General features: G+C 43.1%; 1 protein-coding gene across 2 annotated transcripts; it reads left to right on the forward strand.

Moving 5' to 3' along the window:
- The first annotated feature begins 274 nt into the window (after positions 1-274).
- On the forward strand, positions 275-27,983 carry LOC145406309 (uncharacterized). 2 transcript variants are annotated; one of them, XM_080277472.1, is made up of 5 exons: positions 275-381; positions 2,444-2,673; positions 13,348-13,440; positions 17,106-17,312; positions 27,174-27,983. In XM_080277472.1, exons 1-5 carry the CDS (start codon positions 312-314, stop codon positions 27,888-27,890), a joined length of 1,317 nt encoding a protein of 438 aa, XP_080133598.1. In that variant the 5' UTR covers positions 275-311; the 3' UTR covers positions 27,891-27,983. The 2 variants fall into 2 exon arrangements, with proteins under 2 accessions (XP_080133598.1, XP_080133599.1); XM_080277473.1 differs by lacking the exon at positions 27,174-27,983 and adding an exon at positions 25,271-25,781.
- Positions 27,984-27,999: the final 16 nt, after the last annotated feature.

A 27,999-nucleotide genomic window follows, 5' to 3' on the forward strand; every position in this document is an offset into this window, starting at 1 on the left:
TTTAATATTTGACTAAAATGGAAATTTGTATTAGCAATAATATTTCGGTATCAACAGGCTTTACATAATTCGACAAAGAAAATATTTTGACCAATGACATTATAAATGTTTTTGACAGCATATAAAACGTTGATCTTCATTAAAAAAAGGTTTATATTCAAATTATATGCTTGGTGAGAATTATACACGTAAAAATAAGACTAAAGAACGTCTGAGTTGCAAGTTAGATGAGAAGGAGCCGAAATTGAATATTTTTACCGACAGGAGGAGACGGTCTTGTTTGTCAGGAAAGAATTGGTATTGCAGGGGTTATGGATATGGAGGTAATAAAGTGGCTGTACGAGATTGGAATCAGACACGACTACAACGACCTGTGTCGCAGTGAGTAGTACTTGAAGTAATTTTTTTTTTTTTTACCTTTTACGACAATGAGTAGAGTACTGAGTAAACCAGGTGAGCTGGGTGAGCATGAAAAAGCTGACAGTCAATAGCATCGGAGAAAAGGCTCTTCTCTATGACCTCATTCCAGGTCTTTTTGGTCTGCCTCTCACAACCCTACCCCCAGTGTTCACACTTCTCACTTACTTCACCCAATTGTCATCCCCCATCCTCATTCCTCTTCACATTCCCAAACCATCTCCGTCTCAATCTCAGTGACCTTGTTCATTGATATGCGTGGTGCAGTCAGTCAGAAATGATCACATCCTGCAGGCAGCCTTTGACACTATTGCATTTCTTGATTACCCATAGAACAAACAGCCCTCAGCAGGACCTCTCATGTCGGATCACTTGCTAAAACCACCTGAAAGAAACTTGGATTGTTGTACAGAGTCTGTAACTTCTTCACTGACGAGCAGTTAGCTACAATTTGTGAGTCGTGTGTGCTTTCAGCTTGAATATTGCTCACCTTCTGGAATGGATATGGAGAGGTTGCATTAAAACAACTAGACAAAATTCAGAACAAAGCTGTTGGAATTATTAATCATTATCATCATCCGGACCTCCTTTCCCACCCAAGGACAGGGTGAGGAGTAGCAATATCCAGACAGCCCAAATTCACCCAATCCAATGGTCCATGCTTCCATTCACTCATCATTCAAGCCCACGGCATCCTGACTCTATTGGATACACCAAAAACATTCACCACGTTCTGTAGCTTCACATAAACGTATCTGATAGAGTCAGTCCGGATGCTGCCACATTAAAAAGGGGTGCCAGAATCCCTGATCATGCACTTCTCCTCACAGCATTCATCCAGCCAGTTCAAATTATTAATAACCATAAATAAACTACCTCCCCTACAGGTAAGAAGGAATGTTGCCTCCCTTGCAGTATTTTACAGATATTTTTATGGCAATTGCTCAGACCAAGTAACGTTCATTGTGCCACCTGTCCATGCCTTCCCTCGTGCTACACGGGCATCTGGTAGCGCTCATGACTGGAATGTCACCTAGCCATACTGCAGAACTTCTGCCAATCAGGATTCTTTTATTCCCCTGGAACTCACTCACCAGAGTTGTTTCCTCCCAAACTTCAACCTACAGTTGTTCAAGTCCAACTGTTACTGATATTTTATGAATGGAAGATGGCAGTAATTGGGTGTATGGATTTTTTTTTTTTTTTTTTTTTTCCATTTGTTTTTCCTTTCTCTGTTCTGTTACTAAAAAAAAAAAAATGTAAATGGCACTGAATTACTTCCATCACATACCACATAGCTATTTAAACATGCCATCATACTGACACCATCCACTAGTGATCATCTTCATTTTATCAACATTTATTCTTAGTCCTTTAGACTCCATTCCATCCCACTGCCTCCTAAATCTCTCTCTGGCCTCTCTCTTAGTACTCACACTAAACACTATATTAGTGGCATACAACAGCTTCCAGTGCAAGGTTCATGGATAATACAAGACATCATCATACAGAACAGTACTGAAGAAATCTCTTCTTGGGTTCTTATGGCTCACATAGTTAAATGAAATTTTCTGGCATTAGTTGTCCCAGCTGTCAGAATACATTATACATAACACTATATACCAGTATCACTGTAACACGCAGGCTCATATGACTCACTCTGGATAAAAATGATCTAACGCCGCCTTGAATTTGGTAGAATGCTAGAGTTAATCTGACCATGAGAATTAATGGAGACTGATAAGTCTCCCTTAACCTGAATAACATCTCATGGTAAATAAATGAATAAATAGAGTTAATAAAGCTGATCATACTGGTAATGTTAATAGACATTTTAACCCTATCAATAAGAAAGGTCATTGCTGACCTGAATAAAATATTCTAGCAGTAGGAAGAATACATGCCGGTACTTAACCTCAGACCTTACACCTCAAAGGGGGTTGTATGGGAGCAGTTTTTTACCATTTTATCATTGCAGTTACATTTACCATTACTAGTAGCTACTGTTTGCTATTACTGTTTTCAGAGATAGAGGGGCACCTCAGGACCTCCTCCAAGCAACCATCACTCAGCAGTTCTGGCCTCATGTCCCACCTGAGAGTCCTGCAGACCCTGTTACACAAAGGAGAAAGCATAACACAAGCTGACCTCAAGACATTGATTGGTGTACTGGAGGATATTCTGCAATATAAACCTTTTCACTTCGATAGCTTTCAGCGAGTTATTCTCAACCTGTATATTTCTGCAAAGTTACTGGTAAGGCTGCAAATCATATTAGACATACCCCGATATCCGGTGGTGTTGTGTACCAGTAGGAGTGTTCAGACAGCGAGTTCCTGGATATTGAAGCAATTTTCCTGTAAGTTATTGAAGAAAGGCTAGAGATGCATTCCTGGCCCAAAATACCTGACTCATTCAACAGAGACTGACACAGAAACACCATAGGTAATGTTATTATCCTCATAAACAATACTGTAACTAAACGTGAGACATCAAACATCACATGCAGGAAGGTAAGGTGGTGGGAGGTGCAATGCTGAGATGTGTTCAGAGCAACAGACACAGCAAGAGTGGGAGAGTGGATGGCATGTAGGACAGACAGGCAGCATGCTAAGCAGAGGTGGGGGAGGATGGAGGGATGAGGAGGGAGACAAGTGGGGGTGGGAGGATAGGGAGGAAGGCAAGTGGGAGTGGAGGAATGGAGTGGGAGACAAGCGGGAGGGTGGGGAGGGAGATGCGTTTGGTAATGCTGAGTGTGGAGGGGGATGGAGGAGGGACCGGGGGGGTTGGGGATGGAGGGAGGACAGGGAGACCTGCATGCACCACCACATCCACATTCGGACGTGCCTGTTTTAAACCTAGGGAGCGGTAAAGTGTTCAGACTAGTGAATCAGTGGCCGTTCGGATTGTGGGAATGTTCTCTAACTTCTTTTGTTTGGTCTAGCAAGTGTTTGGTTATTGAGACGCCGGATATCGGGGTATGCCTGTACTTAACCCGCCCCGTCCCGGCCACTTTTCGACCACTGGTACCCCCCAATCCCGGGCAATTTTCGACCTTTTTTTTTTTTTGCTAAAACTTTCGCTTTTGGTGAGAAACATCGAAAATTCATAGAGAAATCGCTCACCTGAGGTTTAAAATACTCATTACAGGTAGGAGAGCCTCCTTACTTTACTGGGTTTTCTATCAGGCTAGCACCAAAGAAAACGAGTTCTGTGGGAGGATAACTATTTCACACCACTCATAAACGGTATTTATTTATTTACTGTTACGAATTTATATGTAGTACAAAAGTATATTGGTTTTCAAGCAGTAATATAGGCATTATAAGCATTGTTTCACTCACTAATACCTGACCTTTTTTTGCCACATTACCTGATCATCATTTCTAACTGTTTCTTCCTCTAATGCTATGTAAAGTTTGTCCTCCACATTGTCATTGATTGGGGAATCACTCTGGCCCTGAATTTCGTACCGTGGCATGACATGGCTATACTGGCCAGGTCACTGATAACAGGTGAATTGCTGAGAAAAGGGCATGCAGGGGGGGGGAGGAGGTCATGCTGGGTAAGGCATTGTCTCTGCCTGGCATCTTGTTGAGGCAGGTGTCCCGTGTATAAGTACCAAAAATGACTCGCGAAAATTGAAAATTGTGGAAATTATGAACCTTGCAATTGCAGGACGTTGAAGTACGTCCTCGGGATTAGCTGTGACAAAACGTGAGGACGTGGAAGTACGTCCTCGGGACGGCGCGGGTTAAACTATCAGTATCTGTGAATCAGAATACTGTACAGTACATTATTAATCATCGTATTGTAGTCAGATGCTTCTTCACAGTTTGTCATAAGAACATCCATGCTAATACAGTACTAGTCAAGTGCCCCTGACTGAGATAGTCCTTTCATATTTAAAGACAGATGGTCTGGTATTCCTTCTCAGTTGTGGCATGTAAAGGGGTGTGTCATTTGTTGGTGCGTGGATGAATTGCTGGGCCGTAGGGTATAGTCCAAGCTTTCTAGCCTGTTCCTAGAGTTGAGCATACTAAAATATGGGGTGGAGAGGATGGGAGGACAAAACTATATCGTACAGTACAGCACAGCACACTCCCATAATACTTTACCGGAGGTGTCAGCTAGGATAAATATATGCAGCAATATTCCCTGGGTGAATATCCACACATGCCTGTTTTGGCCATTTTAATTTTTTTCAAACTGCAATTCTTACATAGTTATAATCCCAAATTAATATTTTTGTTTGTACTGTGAGAATTCCGCGAGTTAGAAATACTGTAACTGATCTTATGGGGAAAATTACTTATGAGTCTACCATCTTGGAAAAGTTGCCCCCCTTACCTCCAAACCTACATCAAATTGGTCAAAACTTACATCAAACTGGTTACCTGCAAACAATAACAATGTGGAAAGGAAATTAGCAAAGCATATTTAATGGGAATGAACAATATTATAACCTTCCTACCTGACTGACTGACGACATTGCTTGAATGGACTGGAGAGGGGGGAGGAGTTCTGAGGCCTGAGGAGGACTACGGCCTCTAAGCACGAGGTGAGTCTGCTGCCGCCTCTGTGCCACTTCCTCCTCATCAACCTCCCGCAGGAACCCTTCAGAGTTCAGTGTGGAGGCAACGGATGCGGTGTCATTGTCACCCTCACCTGCCTTCGTGATGTCGTAAGAGTCATTAAGTCATTGAGCTTCATTCTTTAGCAAATGGGTGCAGCCTTTCCCTATTTTCTATTGAAATGAGTCTTTCACAGGTTGCATATTATTCTTGAATTACCACAGCAACTGGGCATTTTTATAAACTTACCTCTGAAAGCTATAAATGAGCATTTAGAACACGTGATACAGTGATACATTCAGTCTGAGCGGTGGTTGATAAACAATGCGGCCAGTTGGAGAGATTGTTCATAAACATTACTGATGGCGACCTGCCAGCTTCCTTGAATACCCCAATTTTGTTTTTTTCCACTCACTTCTTGCAGTCACAATTCAACAGTTAACCATCATTGTTACACATGTACCAAAATTACTTAACTTGAGATCGTAAGTTCATTATTGCCATTTATACCATAGGTGGAATCACCACGCACGTCTAGTGAAGAATTACCGATACTTTGTGCTGTTTATTCTTTACCAGACAGGCGTGGCCATTCAGTATTTTCTGTTGAAATGAATATTTCACAGGTTACTTTTTATTATTTCTGGATTACCACAGCTACTGGGCATTTTTATAAACATACCTCTGAAAGCCATAAAAGAGGATTTAGAATGTGTGATACACTGACATATCCACTCAACATGGTGGTTGGTAAACAACTGATATTGCAAACTGTTGCATGATGTTGCTGTGTATTACACCCTCCACAAATTGACTTAGGACCTACACACAGAATTGCTGTGGGAGAGTTGTCTGTGTGTAGGTCCTAAGTCAATTTGTGGTGGGTGTAATACGTAGCAACATCATGGTAAGTGAATTTTTGGGCAAGAAGTAACAGGCAACTCCTCTGGTGTTGGCAGGAGGTGGTGAAACACTCAGCATATGAGTGCTTGCCCAGAAGCGAGAGTGGGAGTATGTGTTCCCATCGCTCTGAGCTTGCACCTCCCTCTTTTTCTTATGAATTATGGTTTGCCCTGTTATTTTCCTAGAGTCGAGTTTTCATGGAAAGTACTGCTCAGGGGATGAGAGAGTCCATATCATTGTATGGAGGCAGGATAATGTCCCAATCAACACAATTTGTGGACATACTGGACACACAAACTCAACCGTCATGAAGATTCTCGCTGCAGCGCGCAGCCTGTCACCTGATGTCATACCAGAGCACAAGCATGGTGATGGAAAGAAGACGACAACTTCCAGAGGTACAGATACACTTCTGAAGAGGGAAGTACAAGTAATCAAGAATCTTCGACTGACAGGAGCAGAATTGAAAAGAATACGTCCCCAGCTGTTACAAGACGTCTCAATTCGAACTATCCAACACTGCATGCAGAAGAAGCTAGGTTTGCCAAGCCGCACCGCAGCCAAGAAACCGCTTCTCACTGACCGCATGAAGAAGCAGCGCATTCAGTTTGCCAAGAAGTATCCACACTGGACATCGGATGAGTGGAGAAGTTATGTTTTCCAATGAAAGCACATTTCAAGTGTTCCAGGTGCATTCTGCCAAGGTTCATCGCCCTGCCTCCCATAGTCGATATGACCTTGATTACACGGTGCCGACTGTTAAGCACCCATAATCAGTAATGGTATGGGGGTGTTTCTCAGGTGAAATGGGAAGGGGAGGCCTCTACTTTCTTCCTAAGAACTTGATGACGAATGGTGGCCGGTACATTCAAGTTCTGAAAGATCATTTGTTAAACTTTTTTGCTATTAATGGGTGCGACTTTTTCATGCACTATTCAGCTCCATGTCACAAGTCAAGAAAGGTGACAAATTGGCTTCGGGATAATCGGATTGAGGTCCTCAACTGGCCTGGCAACAGTCCGGACCTAAATCCAATAGAAAACTGCTGGACAAAGATGAAGAAAATCATGGCAGAGAAGAAGACACCCAATCTGGACAACCTCAAGACTGAACTGACAAACATTTGGTGCAAAAAAATGTCCTTAGATTACTTGAGAGATGTAAGTGATTCCATGCAAAAAACACATCCAACTAGTCCTGAAAAACAAGGGAAACATGATTTCATATTAATGAATGGCATCTCATGAACAAACATTGTGATATACTATGATTCTGTGCTTTTAAATACCTTATGGGGGGAGGTCCTAAGTCAATTTGCGGTAGCTGTATGAATCCGCTGTTTAGTGTGTGCGATTTAGGAGATCCCACTGTATGTATATATAGTATTATTAATTTGTGCTAACATTAGGAAGGCTAGATTTAGGGCGCCTGAAAAATCATAACCAAAATACGTCAGTGTTAACAAGTTTGTTGGTATGGAAAAAGTTATTATTCAGTTCAAACACAGCACAGATTGAGGTGAACTCGAGTCAGGAACTGTCTATATTTTATGATTTTTGATAATGCATTTGTCAGTGACGGTATTATCTTTGCTCTTACTCACCATTTTATACTTATTTTCAAGTGTATGCTCCTGTTTATGATACCTAGTGTTTTCTTGTTTTAGAAACTGACAGATTAAGCTTATCTGTCTGTCTACTGCCCAATGCCTTAATCCCATAAGGGATGGCCACAAACAAATTGTCTCCATGTCACTCTGTCCCTCGCCATATCATTGTCCTGCTCCCAGCTCACATCCCCCTCTCTCATATATATACCTCTCCATTCCATCCCTCCATCTTATCCATGACCTCCCCATCCCTCTCCCACCCTCCACCTCACATACACTCACCTTGTCAGACTCCCACTCTCTGTCCTCTCCATATGGCCAAATCACCTCAGTGTGTTTCTCCTCACACTTCTTGTAACATCCACATCGACATCACAGCGTTCCTTCACTTCCTTATTTGTCAGTCTGTCTCTCCATGTGACTCCACATGCTCCTCTCAAATAACTCAGTTCCACTGCTCTCAGTCTTGACTTGTGTCCCTCCTACAAGGTCCAAGCTTCACTTCCATACTTTAGCATTGGTATCACAATACTGTCATGTATAGGGATGTGCCGATAGTATCAGTATTGGTATCGGCAGTATTGGCCTTCCCCCCCCGGTATTGGCAAGGTAAAAATATGGCTGATACGCCGATACTTTTCTGGTTTATTATGTGATTCAAGACACTCATGTTTCATGACACTGATAAACAGATGGTTATGATATTATACAGTACAGTATTATATTACATTATAATTATATGTATGATGTAACATTATCATATATTAATATATATCGATTACTGCATTAACAACGCTCATGTTACTGGCATCAAATAAATCAAAATAAAATCAAATAAATAAATCAAAATAAAAAGTATCAGTATCGGTATCAGCAAAGTATCAGCCATTTGTTAGTATCGATATCTGTATTGGCTGAAAAGTGGGTATCAGTATCGGTATTGGTATTGGCCAACATCTTGGTATCGGCACATCTCTAGTCATGTAGTAACTTTTTCACTTCCATGCTCACATCTCTGTTTCTTATCACTGCTTTCAAAGAACAAGCAGTCTTTCTTCCTTGTTGTACCCTTTCAAGCACTTCGCCCTCTAAACTTCCATCCTTACTCATCACACTACCCAAGTACTTACACACACTCACAGTTTCCATTTCCTCCTCATCCAACCTCACTGTACATTCAGAGACTTCATTTCTCTCTAAACCATAACTTTACTCTTCCCTACATTCATCTTTAGATTCCATGTCATACACACTTTCCCCAACTCATTCACCAAGCCTTGCAGCTCCCCTTCGTCTTCACTGAACAACACAGTATCATCTGCAAACACAGTACATGGAGTTTCCACTCTCATTAGTGCCACTCCAGCATCCACTACCCTACCTTGTATCTCTTTTATAACCCCATCCATATACAGATTGAACAACCATGGAGACATGACACATTCCTGTTTCAGTCCAACCTTCAAATAGAAAAATTCACTCAGTTCATTGTCCATACGCACTGCACCCTTAGCGCCGTCATGCATGCTCTTCATGGCATTCAATATTTATTCTTAATACTTTCCTTGTGTATCCATCCTGTCATATGCTTTCTCCAAATCCATGAAGGCCGCATACTACTTCTTTCCGCTTTCCAGAAACTTTCCACTAAAGATCTAAGAATGAATATCTGATTGACACAACCTCGTCCCTTCCTAAAACTTCCCTGTTCTTCTCCAGCTAATTCCTCAGTTATTTCCCTAATTCTGTCAGTAAGTATCCTACCATACACTTTTCCTATCACACTAAGACAAATGCTTCTATGATTACCACACAGTTCTTTTTCGCTTTTTCCATTGTTCAGGGGAATAATTATACCTGACTGCCATTCCTCCAGGGCTTTACCTTCCTCCCAGGCCAATCTGCACATCTTCCATATCCATTCTACTAGTATCTTTCCCCCATGCTTCAGCAGTACACCACACACTCCATCAATTTCAGGGGCTTTCCCCATTTTGACTTTCTTCATTGCCTCCACAACTCCATCCTACTAATTTTTTCCTCTCTGCTCACATCCCACCTTCTCCCAGCCATTGCCCAGCCACTTATATTCACATTAGTTTCATTCTCTACGTTCAGCAGTTCCTGAAAGTGTTCTCTTCATCTTCTCACTTCTTTAACACCTTGTCTAACTCTCTTTACCTCTTTCAAGAACATTTTCTTACATTCTCTCCACTTTACACACAAATTCCTTCCAAATTCCTCATCCACTTTCTTCTTACTCTCCCTTACTAATCTTTTCACCTCTCTCTTCCTTTCTACATATAACTCTCTCCTCCATCTCAACTTCCTCCACACTCCTGTTTCACATCCACTCACTAGATGCTTTCTCTTTTGTGCCACAGCCTGTCTCATCTCTTCATTCCACCATGCTCTCCCTTGCATTCCTTTTCGTCATCTCTTCACCCCACACACGACCTCACATGATGCACAGATTTCTTCTGTGAATATTTTGCACACACCTTCCACATCCCCCATCTGCTCCAAATCATATTTACCCAATCGCTTCTCTCTTATATTCTGCCTTTTTTTTTCCATCCTCTTTTAACCTTTCTACCTTCCTTGCATGAACTACTTCCTCCTGTCCTTCCCTTCTTCTATTCCTCCATTTCATTTGAACCTTGACTTTCACCATCACCAAGTGGTGGTCAGAAAGTCCACTCCCCCAATCTCTTTATGCTCTTGCATCCATTACACACCTTCTCATTCTATTATCCACACACACATAATCAATCAGTACCTTCCATTCATTCAGTTCACCACTCACCTTTCTCATCACTCGCCATGTATAGCTGTGGATCATTTGGTGTCTGAAGAGATTATTGGCTATCACCAACCCCCTTCCAGCTCAGATGTCCACTAGAGTACTGCCATTCTCATCCACTTCTGTAGACACACCCCACTCTCCAACTACTACATCCACTTTCACATTCCCTGCTTTTCCATTCATACCTCCAATCAAAAACACTCATTTCTTTCAGACTTTACCATGAACGCTTCCACATTTGTTCAGAACTCTTCTTTCACTCTGTTCGCACGATCTTGCATTGGCACATACACACACAGTTGCCCACATTTGTTGTCCAACTTTCAATCATACCCACACAATCCTTAGGCCAACTGATCCATACTCTCCTATATTCTTCTTCCATCTTTTGCATGCAATAATACTCACACTTTCTTTTGCCCTCTCATTCTCACCCACTCCTGCGCATATACCCCATCCATACTCCCATTCTCTTACACACTTACCTCCCCATTTAGTTTCAATTAACCCACATACATCCACCTTTGCACTCTCAGGCACCTGGACAATCTCTTTCACCTCATCTGTGGTAGGTGGGGGCACCCATCATCTACCCAGGTAGTGTAACATTACTCTGTTTTTAAGATAGCTCTACATTGAGAAGCAAGCCAGATGCTTTCCTGTAAACCAGGAAATCATTGACAGCCCTGGGTAGTAACCTTAAAACTATTCAACGTGTTTTCCTTACGTGACAGCGAGTAAGTTGGCGGAGGGATAGTGCCCCTCCCTGGAAAACAACTAACTAAAAACACAAACAAGAAACCTCAGACCAGGACTGACCAACAGATGACAACTAAGGACCGAACAAAGGACATGGTACGGATTGTGACATGGAATGTAAGGGTTGCAAATGACAGATTAAGTGCATGATCTAAATTACATAGGCTAGGTTAAGTTGATTAGAAGTTATTATAAGAGAGAAACAGAGCCTGTTTCAGAAGAGAATGTAGGCAGAGCCATTGAGTTGGTGAAATGAGACAGTTGCTTACAAACTCAGCCAGAGCCATTAATATTGATGAAAAATTAAAATGAAATAAAAAATAAGCTTCATGGCCAAGGAAGCAAAGAACATGGTGCAACTATCTCATCCAGAGGACAGTGAGAGGTTGCATAAGTACTGCAAGTTAAAGAATGACATATTCAGAAAAGACTGGCACACTGCCTTTATGAAGCAGTACAGCTTGTCAACAGATCTACCATCTGCCCTTGAAGAGGTCCTGGAAACTGCAACAAGTGATATTGAAATTGTCTATGGATATTTCATTTTAGTGAAAAGTGAAGTGGAGAGACTCCATACCAGAGACAGGCCAGAATGCTTCTGGAATATTGGCAAATCTAACCTATTCATTAACCCGCAGAAAACAGAAGTACTGTACAGCTTAACAGAAGATGAACAGAGGAAAGAAATACATATTAAGTAAAAAATAATAATCCGTACACCACATTACAGGTGTCCTCCATTCATAAAAAATATGTAACTGTCTGACCTGAACTGCTGCAGGTCGAAGTTTGGGGGAAAACTATTCTGCTGAAGTGAGCTCCAAAGAGATGCAGTTCAGTGAACAAAAGAATCTTGACCAACAGAATCTCCACGACATGGCAATGTGATGGTCCAGCCACGAGTGCCACCAGACACCCTTGCAGCACAGAGGATGCCACAGAGAGGTGATACAGTGGGTGCAACCTCACCTGAGCACCCACCACAGAAGCATCTGCAAAACAGTGCAAGGAAGGCAACACCCCTTCCCCCCCACTTGCAGGGGAGGCAGTTCACCTGCAGTTGTAAGGCCATTAATAATTCTTATAGCTTTGCCCTGAATTTGTCCAGTTGTTTTAATGCACCTATCCACATCCACTGCACAAGAATGAGCAACACTCCAGCTGAGAGTGCACATGCCTCTTGCAAACCACAGCCAACTGCTTATCAGTGAAGTAGTCGCAGATTATATACAACAACCCAAGTTTCCTTGAAGCGGCTTCAGCAAATGATCCAACATGAGAGTCCCAGCCAAGGGTACCATCAAGTGAAACACTAAGAACTCCAATGCTCCCAGAGACAGGAATGCCAGTAGCACTGAAGGCAAAATAGGGATCAGGCAACAACCTATGTTCATCAGCAAACTGTACATAATTGACTCTCCTAGCATTTAATGACACAGTGTTACTCTGTCCCCACTCAGTGACTCCAGACAAGTCCTGAGCCATGGAGACCACCACAGTGAGATGCAAATCAGAGACACTAAACACTGTGAACGGGCATTCAGGTGCAAAGGAACTGTGAACAACTGAACCACCTGCACATGAGTGAATGGGACTATGGGTGATGAACAAGAAATCACCAATATGAACCAGGAACAAGGTTGGAGCCACATAAAGGACTTAAAACTTCTCAAACTATCAGTGTGACAGGTGAGCCATTTTAAGGAGAACAAGAAAGCAGGTCCTAGAACTCTGGTGGTCTCCATGGCATTTGTAATATTTAGGTTAATAAACTACCTTTAAAAATATGATGCAGATAATCACCCAGAAGATGTGAACATTCACCACAGAATGGTAAGTGTGGCCCCTCTCATGGTTATCTTTAACAGAATTATTTTTCAGGCAGGGGTCTCTTAACTACTTGTACTTATAGTTCCCACTACCCACTACTTCCCTGCAGATGACCAGCCAGAAATTTTAGTTTTTTCAGTAAAACAAATTTTGCAAAAAATGTGGACATTCGTCCAAGTTGATGCTGCTGCATAATTATGTACTGAAGGCAGATGTGTGGTGGTCTAATGCATTTAGGATGCCAGTCAGGGTGATAGTCATGTCCACACTTGGTTTCGTATCCCCAAGAGATTCTTCATTTACTGTACAGGTATATATTTCCACTATTTGTCCAGCCTTAAATGCTGTAGACCATAATAGCTTACTTTGGAGTCCCAACACCTGGCAAGGGGCACATGTACCATGGGTCTGGCTATACCAGTTTATTTTCCTACCTTCTCTTGTCGCAGATAGTGAACCAGTCCGGACTGAAACGCAGTGCAGTGTTGGAGCACCTGCCATATTTCAACTGGACTCACCTGAAGGAGAAGTTTGGGTTTGAGGTAGGAAGAAAAATTATTGTGTTTAAGGTTGGAAGAAAAATTGCTGAATTTGAGGTAGATAGAAAAAGACTGGGTTTAATGTATTGAAAAAAAAATAAAATAAAAAAATATCCTGAATTTTAACATCATCATATCACCCTGTCCCCTGCCATCAGACTGCCCTCCCTCTAACTCACACCACCCTTGCTCATATGCCTCCACTGCTCATTTCATTATTGGCTTCCCCTCCCTGCTTGTTCTCTTCTGTCTCACTCACTCACATATACTCTTCATGCCAGTCTCTAATTCTCCGTTCTCTTCTCACAAGCAAACCATGTCAAGGTACTTCTAATGCTTTCCAACACATCCTCATCAACAGTGCAGTGCTCCTTCATATCCTCATTTGTCAGTCATGTAATTCTACATGTCTCCAAGATCACTGATTTCCACTCATGTCACTCTTGACTCATGTCCTTCGGTCCGAGTCAACACTGCACCTCCACACAACAGAATGAGAATCGCAGTACTGTGATGCAGTGCATTCTCTACTTCCATACTCAGAGTCCTATTTCTTATGACTCCTGTCAGTGTACCCATAACCTCTTGTCCCTGTTGTACCCTTTCTTGCTCTTCATTTCCTGAACTTTTGTCCTTGCTCATCTATCTATCTGTCTATTGCCAGACACCTTAATCCCTTATACGAGGTGGCCACAAACAAATCGCCTCCACATCACCCTGTCCCCTGCCATTTCACTGCCCTGCTCCCAACTCACCCCCCCCCCCTTTCTCGTACACCTCTTCACACCATCCCTCCATCTCATCCTTGGCCTTTCCCTCCCTCTCTCCCCCTCCACTTCACTCATACACTCTCCTCATCAGTCTCTCGCTCTCCATCCTCTCCATATGGTCAAAACACCGTAGTGTGTTTCTCCTAACACTTCCTATCACATCCACATCCACACCACAACACTCCTTTACACCCTTATTTGTCAGTCTGTCTCTCCATGTGACTCCACAGGCTCCTTTCAAATAACTCATTTCCACTGCTCTCACTCTTGACTTGTGTCCCTCTAACAATGTCCAAGCTTCACATCCATACGTTAGAGTTGATATCACAGTACAGTACATCCCCCTAGTACGCAAGTATATGGGCGGCAGAGGACGTTGCATACTAGGAATTTGCGTTCTTCGAATACATAAACTTATGGGAAAAATTACATATAGGCAGCACCCCCCTTCATGGGCAACCTTTGAGACACCTTTCAGACCTAAGTATTGTACTATACAGGGAAACTATCTAAGACATGTTACCTAAGATAAAGTAAACCAACAAGATTATGGCTTTACTAGGTAAATCAACAAGGATATGGCTTAACTAAACCAACAAGAACATGGCTGCTCACCTTTACCCAAGAGGACAACAGGCGTGATGGAGGTAAGAAGAGGATCCGAATCAGAATGAGGCACGTAGCGTGCATCTCCTGCATCACCCATCACACCACTCGACACACCACCTTCCTCACCACTTTCGTCACCAGCACTTTCGACACTTTCATTAGCTGATGCACTCACTTCGTTCGTAAACCCTTCAAAGCCTATTTCTGACACCTCAGACACCGAATCAGTCTCTTGATCCTCCTCAGGATATGGCTTTTCTGATGTTGAAGGGAGTGATTCCTCACTTTGTTCAAGCCGAAGGTAACAGGTGATGAGTGTTTGCTTCCGTCTGCTTACTTCCTGGTTGTACTTGTCAGTGTAGTAGTGGAAGGTTTTGTCCGGTGAAGACATCACCTCCTCCACTCGCAACTGAGAGCGTTCGATGTCCTTGAATTCTTCCTTGAATTTATCAAGGGCACACAGTACCCAGCTGATCTCCATCATGGACATATCTTCACTCTCCATCACTGGTGTTGCTGGCTTTTTTGCTGCGATCTCCAGCTCTGCGTCGGCCTCGTCCACTCGCTGCACGATTTCCTGGGGATCCTGCTCTGCTGCTGCCGAATGTAAACCCCTGATCTCCTTCAGCGAGATGGCCTGAAACCCAGGCACAGCTTGTGTGCTTGTGAGAGTGGCTGCCTCGGCAGCGGCCAGGGACTGAAAGCCGCTTCCCGGTGCAATTTCACACAGGTGTGGTACGAGGAGGCACCAAGCATGGTTAATTGTTGCAGTGGTTATATCTGCCCAAGAGAACAACAAGAGAGTGATGGCATCCTTGAGGCTGAATGACCACCAAAAAGCCATAATAGTCTTCTCAGGAGTTGAAGTTGGTTGTGTGGGTGCTGTGCGTGGTGAAGATGAAGCGGGTGGCGAGTCCAAACCATCCTCGGCGTCCGTGACATCACTCCTAACTGTGTTTAAGTCAAGAATTGCCTGCAGTTCCTCACAGCTGTCGGTCTTGCTGCGGAGGTGATCGTAGAGGCATTGGTGGTATAGCTGCTTGACCATTGCAATCAACTCTTGGTCTAGCAGTTGGATGAGAGGGGTTGTTCTTGGGGGCAGAAAAACGATCTTGCATTCCTTGCTGAGGTCTGCTAGCCAGGTTGGATGACTTGGGGGATTATCAAGAATGAGAACCACCTTGAAGGGGTCACCAAGTTCCCAAGATTTTGCCTTGGCATCAGAGATGAAATGCCACAACAGCCATTCGGAAATGATGCTACTCGTCATCCAACCATTGGAGTTGCTGTACCAGCATACCCTGCTGTCATTCATACAGCGCAGATTCTTGTAACATCTGGAGTGTGCTGCGGTATGCAGCACAACAGGACGCATCTAGTGTGAGCCTGATAAGTTCACGGCAAACATTACTGTTATCCTGCTCTTGTCAGTTTTTCTGCCGCAGGCCTGGTGCTGGTGCTTACTTTGGCATAGCCTTGTAGTATAGTCTCGCTTACAAGGAGTTCAGTTCGCATACTAATAAAAAATACACACACACACACACACAAAAAGGTCTTCGCGTACAACTGGGATCAAGTACTCAGAACTTGCGTACTGTGGGGATGTACTGTACTGTCATGTAATAACTTATTCACTTCCATGCTCACTTCCCTGTTACTTATCACTGCCTTCAAGGAACCAGCAACCTTTCTTCCTTGTTCTACCCTTTCAATGCACTTCACCCTCCAAACTTCCATCCTTACTCATCACACTACCCTTGTACTTAAATGTACTCACATTTTCCATTTCCTCATCATCCTACCTCAGTGTACATTTACTGACTTCACCTCTCTCAAAGACCATAACTTTACTCTTCCTTGCATTCACCTTTAGATTCCATTTCTTACACCCCCAAACTCATCAACCAAGCCTTGCAGCTCCCCTTCTCATCATAGTACTTAAATATTTGAAGGCACTCACTTTCTCCATTTACTGATCATTCAGCTTCATTGTACACACTGAATTCATTCCCCCTTAAGAGACTGTAACTTGACTCTTTGCTATATTCGCTTTTAAGTTTTGTTTCTTACACTCACTTTCAAACACAGTCACTAAGTATTGCTGCTCCCACTTTTCTTCACATAACAGTACAGTATCATCAGCAAAAAAACAATCAAGGTAATTTCTAAACAATATCCTTTATCACTAAGAAGACTAAAATATGGTAAGGTAAATAAAGTCATCTGGAAGTAGAAAAAATAAGTAGTAAATGCATCACCAGATTGAAGTTAGTAAAATGTCTCCCCCAGGATGATCACTTGAGGGAAGAATGGGAGGGGCTTGTATTGAGTGCTCACAACATCATACAAGCCAGTACGCAGACCAGCAATGAGGATGGAACCAGCAACCTGAGTTCAGACCGGCTGGAATTAATCAAAATAAAGTTTCGAAAGAACTTGGAGGTTATGATTATGCAATTCAAGAAGCTCCTGCTCACATCAACGATTCTGGAGAAGGTAAAGCTTTAGTGAGGGACTGTAGAGAGTAGGCTGTAACACCAGCCAATCAGGATGGTACTCACAAGGAGGATGAGAATGCTGGCAACATGGAAAGCTGGAGTTTCTGTTTCACTAACCTTCAGGATACCCTGACCCTCCCCCTTTGCTGACCTTTTTCATTATGACAGTAACACAGAGAGTAGGCCAGCATATTCTCCCAAACACTTTTTATAACTACAGTATCTCATGTACTACTCTGCATGTGCTTTACATACCCTTTCACACAACATACCCCACTACTTCACAGGGTTGGCACCAGCATGGGCATGTGGCCAGAAAACTTTGCCCTTGCTACATAATGGCGAACATGAAGAGAGGCGTGGAGTGCGCTCCACTAGTACAGTTCTGGGACCGGGATGGGATGGGACCGGGATCTGTTACAGTGGGTACGGGACATTGCGATTCCCATGCTTCCACTTCCGAACAATAGTGAGAGGCCCGAACCTGAGACTAGTACCCCAGGAGGCCGCTCTATTGTTGGGTGTTTAATGGTGGGGCAGTTACAGTGCCAATGTGCACTTGGAGGGTGTCCCTGTAGCTGTCCTTGCAGGGTGCCCCAAAGCCACTGCCACAGCCACTGGCCATGGCTGGTGGACTATGAGTCCCTGGTCTCATGCCTGGTGGGTGGATGGGGTCTGTGGCCCATCTCATCATTTATTTACTCAACTTTTGACAAAAGTGAAAAGCAAAAGCATTAAAACTAAGCCTGTTGAAATAAGATCACCTAAGGGGTTCAGACCTGCAGCGTGGAATGTGGATAATTTGAAGGCTAGAGAGGGGGAACTAGTAGAGACTCTGAGTAGGAGGTGGTTGACGTCTGTTGCCAACAAGAAGTCAGGCTTAGGGGAGGGTCATCTAAAATGATTGCTGGGAAGGACTGTAGGTGTAAGTTATTTTGTCAGGAAAGTGTAAATGAAGATGGTGGTGTGGGTGTGCTGGTTGAGGAAATATGGGTGGAATGTGTCATGAATGTAATCAGAGTATGTGAATGGATTATAGTAATGAAAGTAATGTTTGGTAAACAAATTATTTCAATAATATCGGTGTATATTTATTGGTAGGTGGGGGCGCTCGCCATCCACTCACTCGTTGTCGTGCTGCTCTCAGGTGTCTGCCCTTTCCTTTCCTCCATCCTTCTTTCCTTCCATCCTCTTCTGTCTTTCTTTCCTGATCCTTCTGCCTGTAGGTGACTTTACACTCCCTCTTCTGTGTTTCTTTCCTTCATTCTTTCCTCTTACGTCTGCCTGTGGGTGACTCCACAGTGAGTGACAAGCCAAATGGTTCCCTGTACTCCAGGAAACCATTTACTATGCTGGGTGGTAACCATATAACCAAATTTTGGCACCTGGTGGTTTAGTGGGTAATTACGGCACTCCAGTCGGATTGAGCCAGTGAAGGTTTATATCCAAGGGGTGCTTGGGGTTTATTGCTCACGTTATGCCACTCAGGGATGAGTGGGGCTGGTCACTCTCATCATCAATGTCAGGACCAACTTGCATAGCCCCGGGCTCCCATTCTCCTCATGGGGCAACGTAGGATTGGGTGATGGATGGATGGATGGCTTCACATGTTGGCTTGGATGATGAAGAAAAAGAAAGATTCTGGGATGTTTTGATGTGTGGTTGGTGGTATGGGGGTTGATGAGATTGTAGTTATGGGTGGGGATTTACCGTAAATGGTTGTGTAGGTGAAGCAGCTCAAGGATATGAAGGGGTGCATGGGGGATGTGCATATGGTGCAAGGAATGGAGAAGGGGAAAGGATATATGTACTTGAATCTGGGGTGGCAACAAACATAATTTTGTGCAACACAAATTTTAGGAAAAGAGAAAGTAGGCTGATTACACATGAATCTAGGGATAATTGTAGCCAGATTGACTACTGTATTTCCTGGTCAGGAGGGCTGATAGGAGGTTGGTCAAGGATGTTAAAGTTTTAGGCAGCAAAGAATGTGTGCAGCAACACAAATTACTGATATGTGGCTTGGTGCTGAAGGAGCAGGTGGTGAAGAGGACCTATGCATCGATGAGGAAAATATGTAAATTGAAAAATCAAGCAGTAAGGGATGCCTTTGATAGCAAAATGAGAAGAGTGATAACTGAACTGGGAACTATTGACAGAAGTGTTAATGAGCAGTACAGGGCTGTCAAGAACAGTTTCTTGAGAGCCACTCATTCAGTGTATAGATGGACAAGGGGCCCTCCAAGACAAATAAGGTAACATGGTGGTGGGATGAGGGTGTAGAGGCTGCAGTTAAAGAGAAAAGACTTTTCAGAGAATGGGAGAGAGGTGATAACAGAGAGGAATGTTTGGCTGCCAAGCATAGGCCTAAAAAATAAGTAAATAAAGCAAAATCTCAGTCTCAGAGACTTTTACTGGATAACCTACATAGTGCTGCAAGGAAGAATGTGGTATTTAAAGTGGCAAATCACATGAGGAGGGAAAACAGGGATATCATAGGTGAGCAGTGTGTGAAGAACGATGAAGAAAAGGTAGTCATGGACAATGAGGATATTAAAGATGCCAGAAGAGAGTATTACAACCAGCTGATGATTGAGGAGTTTGACTGGAACAAGGAAGGTTTGGAGTCAGCAGATCTAGTGTTTGGTGTTTGATCTTTGATTGATGCAACTACTATGAGCAGGGCAACAGCACAGAATGCAGTTGGGGAAGGTGGCAGGTGTGTCTGGGTTGACCGCTAAAATGTTGTTTGAGGGCCTCAGGAGATATAGGAGTGTGTTTAATTACTGATTTGATTAATTTGAGTATATATTAGTTCCAGATGACTGACTAGAGGGTGTGTTTGTGAATGTGTACAAGGGGATGGATGATGCCCTGGGAAGAGGAAACTCTAGTGTTTGTGATAAGTGGGTACATAATAAGAGATGTAGAGATAGTAGAGGTAGGCTGCAAAATAATGTTGATTTCATTTGTTAACTGTGTTTGGGAGAGCATGTAGAGATTGTCAGGTGTGAAACGATTGATCTCACTGGAGAGTCTCTTGAATGTGTGAAGGAGTTTTGTTATTTGGGGGACACGTTATGTACTGGAGGTGGGACTTGAGCCAGCTCTTTGGCTAGGGTAAGGAGTGGTTGGAAGATGTTCAGGGAGCTGTTGCCTCTCCAGACATTGAGAGAGCTCTCCCTCCATGTTAAGGGATCCTTGTATGCAGCATGTGTTAGGAGTTAAATGCTGTAGGGTAGTGAGTTCTGGGCAGTAAATTAAGAGGATATTCATAGGTTCAGATGTACAGAAATGACAATCATCAGATGAATGTATAGTGTGTCCTTGAATGCGAGGCCTGAGGGGTTAGGACTGCAATGGAAAAGTTGATAGGAAGGATGGGACTTGAATGTATTGGTGTTGAGATGAGGAAAGGTAGATTGAGATGGTTTGGGCATGTTGAAAGGATGGAGGATGACAGTATGGTGTGAAAGATAAGCAGTGTGAACATCAGGGGCAGGATTGCAAGAAGCAGACCAAAAACGACCTGGGACAAGGTCACAGACTATAAGGGACTGAATAGAGAGGCTAACAAAATCATGCAGTATGAAGAGCTACCATTAGGTGACCTAGGCCAACGATATGATATGATACATTATTATTGTTCAGTCTCCGTATTTGTTTTTTGTGAAAGAGGAGAAATGTGGCAGTATGGTCATATCACATTGTTATTTATGTCAATGGATGAGTGTAGTATAGATGTTTCTGACTTGTTAGAGTGTCAGTTTACTGGTGAATTATTCTTGTTGCATATACCTGTAGTTGTCATGATTCACTGTAAAGTTGCTATTATGCCTGAAATGAGAGTTTTTTGCACTTACACTGTGCCACCTCAGTTATGAACCAGAATCATGCGGAGGTAAAGTTGTTTTACTCGAAGTAGCATTTTTACCTGGGGGTAGGGGGTTTCAAGAATACTCCCCCAGTATCCCTGCTTGTTGTACGAGGCGACTAAAAGGGTTGGTGGTGGGTTAGTGCCCCACCCCGTAAAAAGAACTAACTAAAAAAGCAAAATAAAGCGCCTCGGACCCGGACGGACCATACGTTGACGACTAAGGAACGGACAAAGGACATTCTGAGAGTAGGAACGTGGAATGTGAGAGGAGTGAATGATGAAGTGAAAGAGAGAGAGATTGTCCAGGTGCTTGAGGATGCAAAAGTGGATATATGTGTATTGACTGAAACTAAATGGAAAGGTGAAAGGATGAGAGAATGGGAATACGGTGTAGGTATATGTGCAGGAGTCAGTGAGAATGAGAGGGCAAGAGAGGGAGTATGTCTGATGATAAGCAAGAAGTGGAAGGAGAATATAAGAGAGTATGGATCAGTGGGTGCAAGGATTGTATGGGTGAGGATGAAAGTAGGTATACAAGCATGGGCGATTGTATGTGTGTATGCTCCAACAGAGGATCGAGTGGCAAGAGTGAAAGATGAGTTTTGGGCAAGAGTAGAAGCATGTATGGACAAGTTTGAGAGGAGCGAGAGAGTGCTGTTGATTGGAGACATGAATGGCAAAGTTGGGAATGTACGAGTGGATGGAGTGGTTGGTCAGTGGGGTGTGCCAGCGGAAGTAGATGGGAATGGTAGTGCTTTGGTGGGCATCTGTGCTGGTAAGAGGTTGGCAATAGCCAACACCTACTTTCGTCATAAGATGATCCACCGGTATACATGGAGAGTAATAAGGAGGATGGATGGTGAACTTGTTGAACGAAAGGCAATGATAGACTACGTATGTGTGGATGAGCGAATGAGAAGACAAGTGTTGGATGCAAGGGTGTGGAGAGGGTGGGGGAATGGAGTCTCGGACCATCACTTAGTGATGGCCAAAGTAGAGCTGCAAAGAAAGTGGTTGAGGAGGCGAAGGGGAAGACAGGAGGAAGCAGCTCCTGTGAGAAGAGTGGAGAAATTGCAAGATAGTGAGAAGAGGACAGAGTATAAGAGCATAGTGGAAGAAAGATTGGGAAGGTATGAGCTAGAGCAGATGGAAGGGGTGGAAGACGTATGTAAGATATTCACGGAAGAGATAAGCGCAGCGTGTGAGGTGGTTTGTGGAGTGAGGAGGAGATGCAAGGGACAGCATGGTGGAATGATGAGGTGAAACGAACTGTGGAACAAAAGAAGAAGGCATATGGTGAATGGTTGGCGAGTAGAGGTAGGGAAGAAGATGAGAGAGAGAAGAGAGAGGTATATGTGAGCAGGAGAAGGGAGGTTAAGAGACTGGTGAAGGAGAGTAAGAAGAAAGTGGATGAAGAGTTTGGGAGGAATCTGAGTGTGAAATGGAGGGAGAGTAAGAAATTGTTTTGGAAGGAGGTAAAGAAAGTAAGGCAGTGTGAAAGGGGAAATAGTAGGGGAGTGAAAGATAGGAATAATAGATTGTTGGTGGAGAAGAGAGAGAAATTGAGGAGATGGAAGGAGCACTTTGAGGATTTGTTGAATGTAGAGAGTGAGAGCAGTGTGAGTATAAGTGGCTGGGGAATGGCTGGGAGAAGAAGAGATGAGAGGAGGAAGGAAGAGATCAGTAGGTCGGAAGTAGTGGAAGCGATGAAGAAGATTAATCTGGGAAAGGCCCCAGGAATTGATGGAGTGTGTGGTGAAATGCTTAGGTATGGGGGTGAGATTGTTGTGGAGTGGATATGGAAGTTGTGTAGATTGGCTTGGGAAGTGGGAAGGGTTCCAGAGAACTGGAAATCAGGTATAATTGTTCCTCTGTACAAAGGAAAAGGGGAGAGAGAAGTATGTGGTAACCATAGGGGTATTTGCCTTCTTAGTGTGACTGGTAAAATATATGGTAGAATACTCATTGATAGGGTTAGGCATATGACAGAGGAGCTAGTTGGAGAAGAACAAGGGGGATTTAGGAAGGGAAAAGGGTGTGTAGATCAGATATTTGTTCTAAGATGTTTAGTGGAGAAGTATCTAGAGAAGGGAAGGAAAGTGTACGCTGCCTTCATGGACTTGGAGAAAGCTTATGACAGAATAGATAGGAAAGGTATGTGGAAGGTATTAAGAATATATGGAGTGGAGGGGAAATTGTTGAGTGCTGTGAAGAGCATGTACGAGGGAGCTAGGGCTACGGTGCGAGTGGATGGTGAGCTGAGTGAGTTCTTTGATCTCAATGTGGGACTGAAACAGGGGTGTGTAATGTCTCCATGGCTGTTTAATATATATATGGATGGGGTCGTAAAGGAGGTACAAGGTAGGGCAGTGGATGTGGGGGTGGCCCTAATGAATGAGGGTGAGATTTGGAAGCTTCCGGTGTTGCTGTTTGCTGATGATACAGTATTGTTGAGTGAAGATGAATGGGAGTTGCAAGGTTTGGTGAATGAATTTGGGACAGTGTGTAGGAGGAGGAAGCTGAAAGTTAATGTAAACAAAAGTAAAGTTATGGTGTTTGAGAGGAATGAAGTCACAGAGTGTGCAGTGAGGTTGGATGGTGAGGATATGGAGAATGTGAGTGCATTCAAGTACTTGGGTAGTGTGATGAGTAAGGATGGAACTTTGGGGGATGAAGTGCGTGAAAGGGTACAGCAGGGAAGGAAGGTTGTTGGCACACTGAAAGCAGTGATGAGAAATAGGGAGGTGAGTATGGAAGTTAAGAAGTCACTGCATGATGGTATTGTGATCCCTACCCTGACGTATGGAAGCGAGGCGTGGACCTTGCAAGAGGGGAACAAGTCAAGAGTGAGAGCAGTGGAAATGAGTTACTTGAGAGGAGCATGTGGAGTGACATGGAGGGACAGGTTGACGAATGAAGAAGTGAAGGAACGTTGTGGGGTAGATGTGGATGTGGTTGAAAAGATTAGGAGAAATACACTGAGGTGGTTTGGACATGTGGAGAGGATGGAGAATGAAAGACTGACTAAGAGGGTGTATGTAGGTGAGGTGGAGGGAGGGAGAGGGAGGGGTAGACTGAGGATGAGGTGGAGGGATGGAGTTGAGAGGTATATGAGGGAGGGGAGGGTGAGTTGGGGGGAGGGGAGTCAAATGGTGGGTGACAGAGTGACTTGGAGGCGTTTTGTCTGCGGCCACCCTTTGCGGGATTAGGGCGTCGGGCTATAGATAGATAGATAGACATCAGTCACTGGAAAGGCAGTGTTACCTTTTTTCTTTTTTTTTTTTTTTTTAATACACTTATTATGGTGCTACTGTTGATACCATCCATCTATCCATCATCCAATCCTACATTGCCCCATGAGGAGCGTAGGAGCCCGGGGCTAGGCAGTTGGTCCCGACATTTAAGATGAGAGTAACCAGCCTCACTCATCCCTGAGTGGCATTACATGAGCAATCAACCCCAACCACCCCTTGGATATAAACCTTCACTGGCTCAATCCAATTGGAGCGCAATAATTACCCACTAAACCACCAGGCGCCAAAATTTGGTTATATGGTTACCACTCAGCTAGTAAATGGTTTCCTGGTGCACAGGAAACCATTTGGCTTGTCACTCAGTGTTGAGTCACCCACAGGCTGAAGGAAGTGGAAAGAATGAAGGAAAGAAAGACAGAAGAGGGAGTGTAAAGTCACCCGTAGGCAGAAGGACCTAATTCCAGAATTAATCCGGGGTGGCCATGTAACACCTCCAAGATTCTGTGGGAACTTCTTAGGTCCCCTGTCACTTAAGGCTGCCCTTCTTCATGTTCATTCACATCATAATTTTCCTTCCAGTGATGAAACTCTACTATTTGTTGCCGCTTCTTCTTCTTTTTTTTTTTCTTTTTTCTTTTTAAATTAATGGCAAGGTTATTTCAAATTCTCCTCACATGTTCAAGATGCTTTACAGTAATGGTATTACACTACAGGATAGCTTGATTGCATTTTCTAGTGAAATTGCTAATACTGTACTGTACATTCATTCACACTTTTTTTTTTTAAGTCTTCAGAACTTTCAACTCTATCCTTAATTCTTTCCAGGTCATAAGAACTTGGAAGGTGGTGGCGACCATCATCCACTCACTTGATGTAGTGCTGCCTACTTCTTCCATTACCATTATCATTCATTTTCTGTGACTGCTCTCCTCTGTTCCTATTTTTCCCATCTTTCCTGCCACTTTTATTGCTCTTCTTTCCCTTTTTGGTGGCTTTACATTGAATGACAAACCTAATGGTTTCCTGTAAGCCAGGAAACCATTTACAGTGCTGGGTGGTAACCATATAACCAAGCCATATGTGTTCCCTACATGTCAGCAAGTGGGTTGGCAGAGGGTTAGTGCTCCTCCCCGTGAAACAACAAACTCTGTCAAACAGCCACCCCATACGGAATTTTGGCATCTGCCTATAGACAGATAGATAGATAGACGCTTCCTATCATCCATGGTGAGATAGAGCAGTTTCATTTGCTGTCTGTAGCAGCTGTTTGATCAGGTATGATGAACACTGTATTGTATATCATTCTAGCAAATACAGCGGAGTCTCTTTTATCCGAAAATCATGGGACTTTCAGATTTTCTTTTAATCGATTTTTTCGGATAAAAGATACTGTAATAATATGTAGGATACAAGGGAACAGTATTGACTCACCCATCAGCCATTTCTGGTGACATCTAGCCCACCACCACCACCCGAAAACCACTCACCCATCACCAAAACACTTAATACACTGTAGTAACTACGTATGTAACTGCACTTTTGTAACTGTAATAGAAACTGTCAACTTAATTTTTCACTCAGACTTAAATAATCCTTCACCAAAACAATTACGTAATTCACTGTAAGCAATTCGAACAAATAAAGTCTTAAACCTAATTGTTCTTTCTTATTAATCTGTTTCCTTATTCAATCATTTCCACATCATTCACATCATCTCCCACATCATCCAAATCTTCCGAGGTGGTGGATGCAGGTGAGGGAGTGGGCAACTCGCTAGCAGGGGATATGTTAGTGACTAGCGGAGCAACAGTAAACTAACGCCAGTGGCGCGAAACAAGTCCGACGTGCATGAATTTTCGGATAGATTTCAGATTTTTGCGGTTAATCGAAATGAGAACGTTTTAGTAAAACTTATGGTTAATGGCATATAACGGTTAAAAGAATTTCTGATAAAAGAGACTCCACTGTACCGGAAGATTTTATACAGTAAGTGCCCACAGCTAAAGGGTTCAAAACAGACATCATAAAACCTGTGACCACATATTTTAATGTTTTGTATTTTATTCTGGCTAATGCCAGACAGTTTTATTCAGTCCATGGAAACCCATCCACTCAGTAGGTAAGTACATAGCCTAGTTATAACTGGTCCTGGTCATTTTGGTCGTAAATCATTTAGATGTAATGCACAAACTGGCAAACTGCCGAATCGCCTAGCGGCCTAAACTTCATCAAGATGACATTGCTGAAGTTAGGTTAGGATACAGCCCATATGACCTATGGCCGAAAAGACCAGGACCAGTTATGACTAGTTGTTATAAGCAATACTGAATCTCATTTGTGTAGAGGTACTGTTTTTTAAAATTCATCCATAGAGGCCACTCATATACTGTATGAGACAGTTTTGTGTCTCAGCAATCTTTTCTGGTACAACTGGACTAGGTACTGACATGCAGGACTTCTACAGTATATTTTTGTTATGCCTGGCAGCCACATGTGGGATAACTGAGCCATTCACTTCTTCAAGACAGTGAACTTGCATGCGGAATAGTTTTTAGTATTTTGTTAAGCTGCTTGAAGAACAAATGCCATCCCATCCCAAGCTCCAGTTTTACAGATAGCAAGTTGCATTGTCAGCTGAATGCTCAGTGAAATAAGCCATACCTCCATGTAGTCATGATTTAAGGAAATTTGTAAGTACCTGAGAATAACGCACAACAATTTCTTGCAGATAACCGACAGTGACCTGGTTCAGGCATCTGTGGCCACACTGGGAGTAGATGAGTACAAAATCCTCTTGAGTGCTGTGAGAAGGAGTGTCACAGAGACAGCCCTGAGTAAGGTCTTGGCAGTGGTGTTACTCAGGGCTACTCATTGTTTACAGTCTGATGAGGACAGGGTAGTGGAGGAAAGCATTGCACCAGTCAACATTATTCAGACTGTTCAGACAGCTGTAAATAATAGTGGTGAGGGTACAAGTCAGACTGAGTTAACTAGCATAGTTGGAGAGTTTTGCATCAATGGTAGAACTATAGTTTCCTCATTTGACCCAAAATATGCACAAAATGAAACAGTTAGAATAGTTATAGACCAACCAAAAAAAATTCAGTTTAGCTGGAGGATTTTGAGAGATCAAGAAATTATACCAGTAGGTCATGAATTAAATGATTACAGAAATAAAAAAGGCAGTGAAAGTAATGTTCAAAGCCATTTCATTGTCTCCAGGGAGGAAAATTCCTCCTCCAAATCAGTTTCCTCAGGGAATGAAAATGAAGAGAGGATGATCAGTCAGCTAAGTATGCAGATACAAGCTCTACAGAGTTATGCCACTTTACTTAGAGATAAGTTTGAGCGTCTGGAGATGAAGCTTGCTGAGGATGAAAGAGGCAGAAGAGGGGAGCCTGGTGATGGTGGCAGAGGCAGACACCAGCCTGGCAGCCCTATATAGTTCTGAGTGACCAACATGACTGGTTCAAGTGAAGCAGTTTAAGTCCATTAATCATTTTTGGGTTGTCAGAGAATGGTTTGCAATAAAGTATAAAGTGATTATGGAGTAT

Source organism: Coenobita brevimanus, chromosome 70 (assembly GCF_032717465.1).
Source record: "Coenobita brevimanus isolate Jiangsu-jjx chromosome 70, ASM3271746v2, whole genome shotgun sequence".
Classification (NCBI taxonomy): Eukaryota; Metazoa; Arthropoda; class Malacostraca; order Decapoda; family Coenobitidae; genus Coenobita; species Coenobita brevimanus.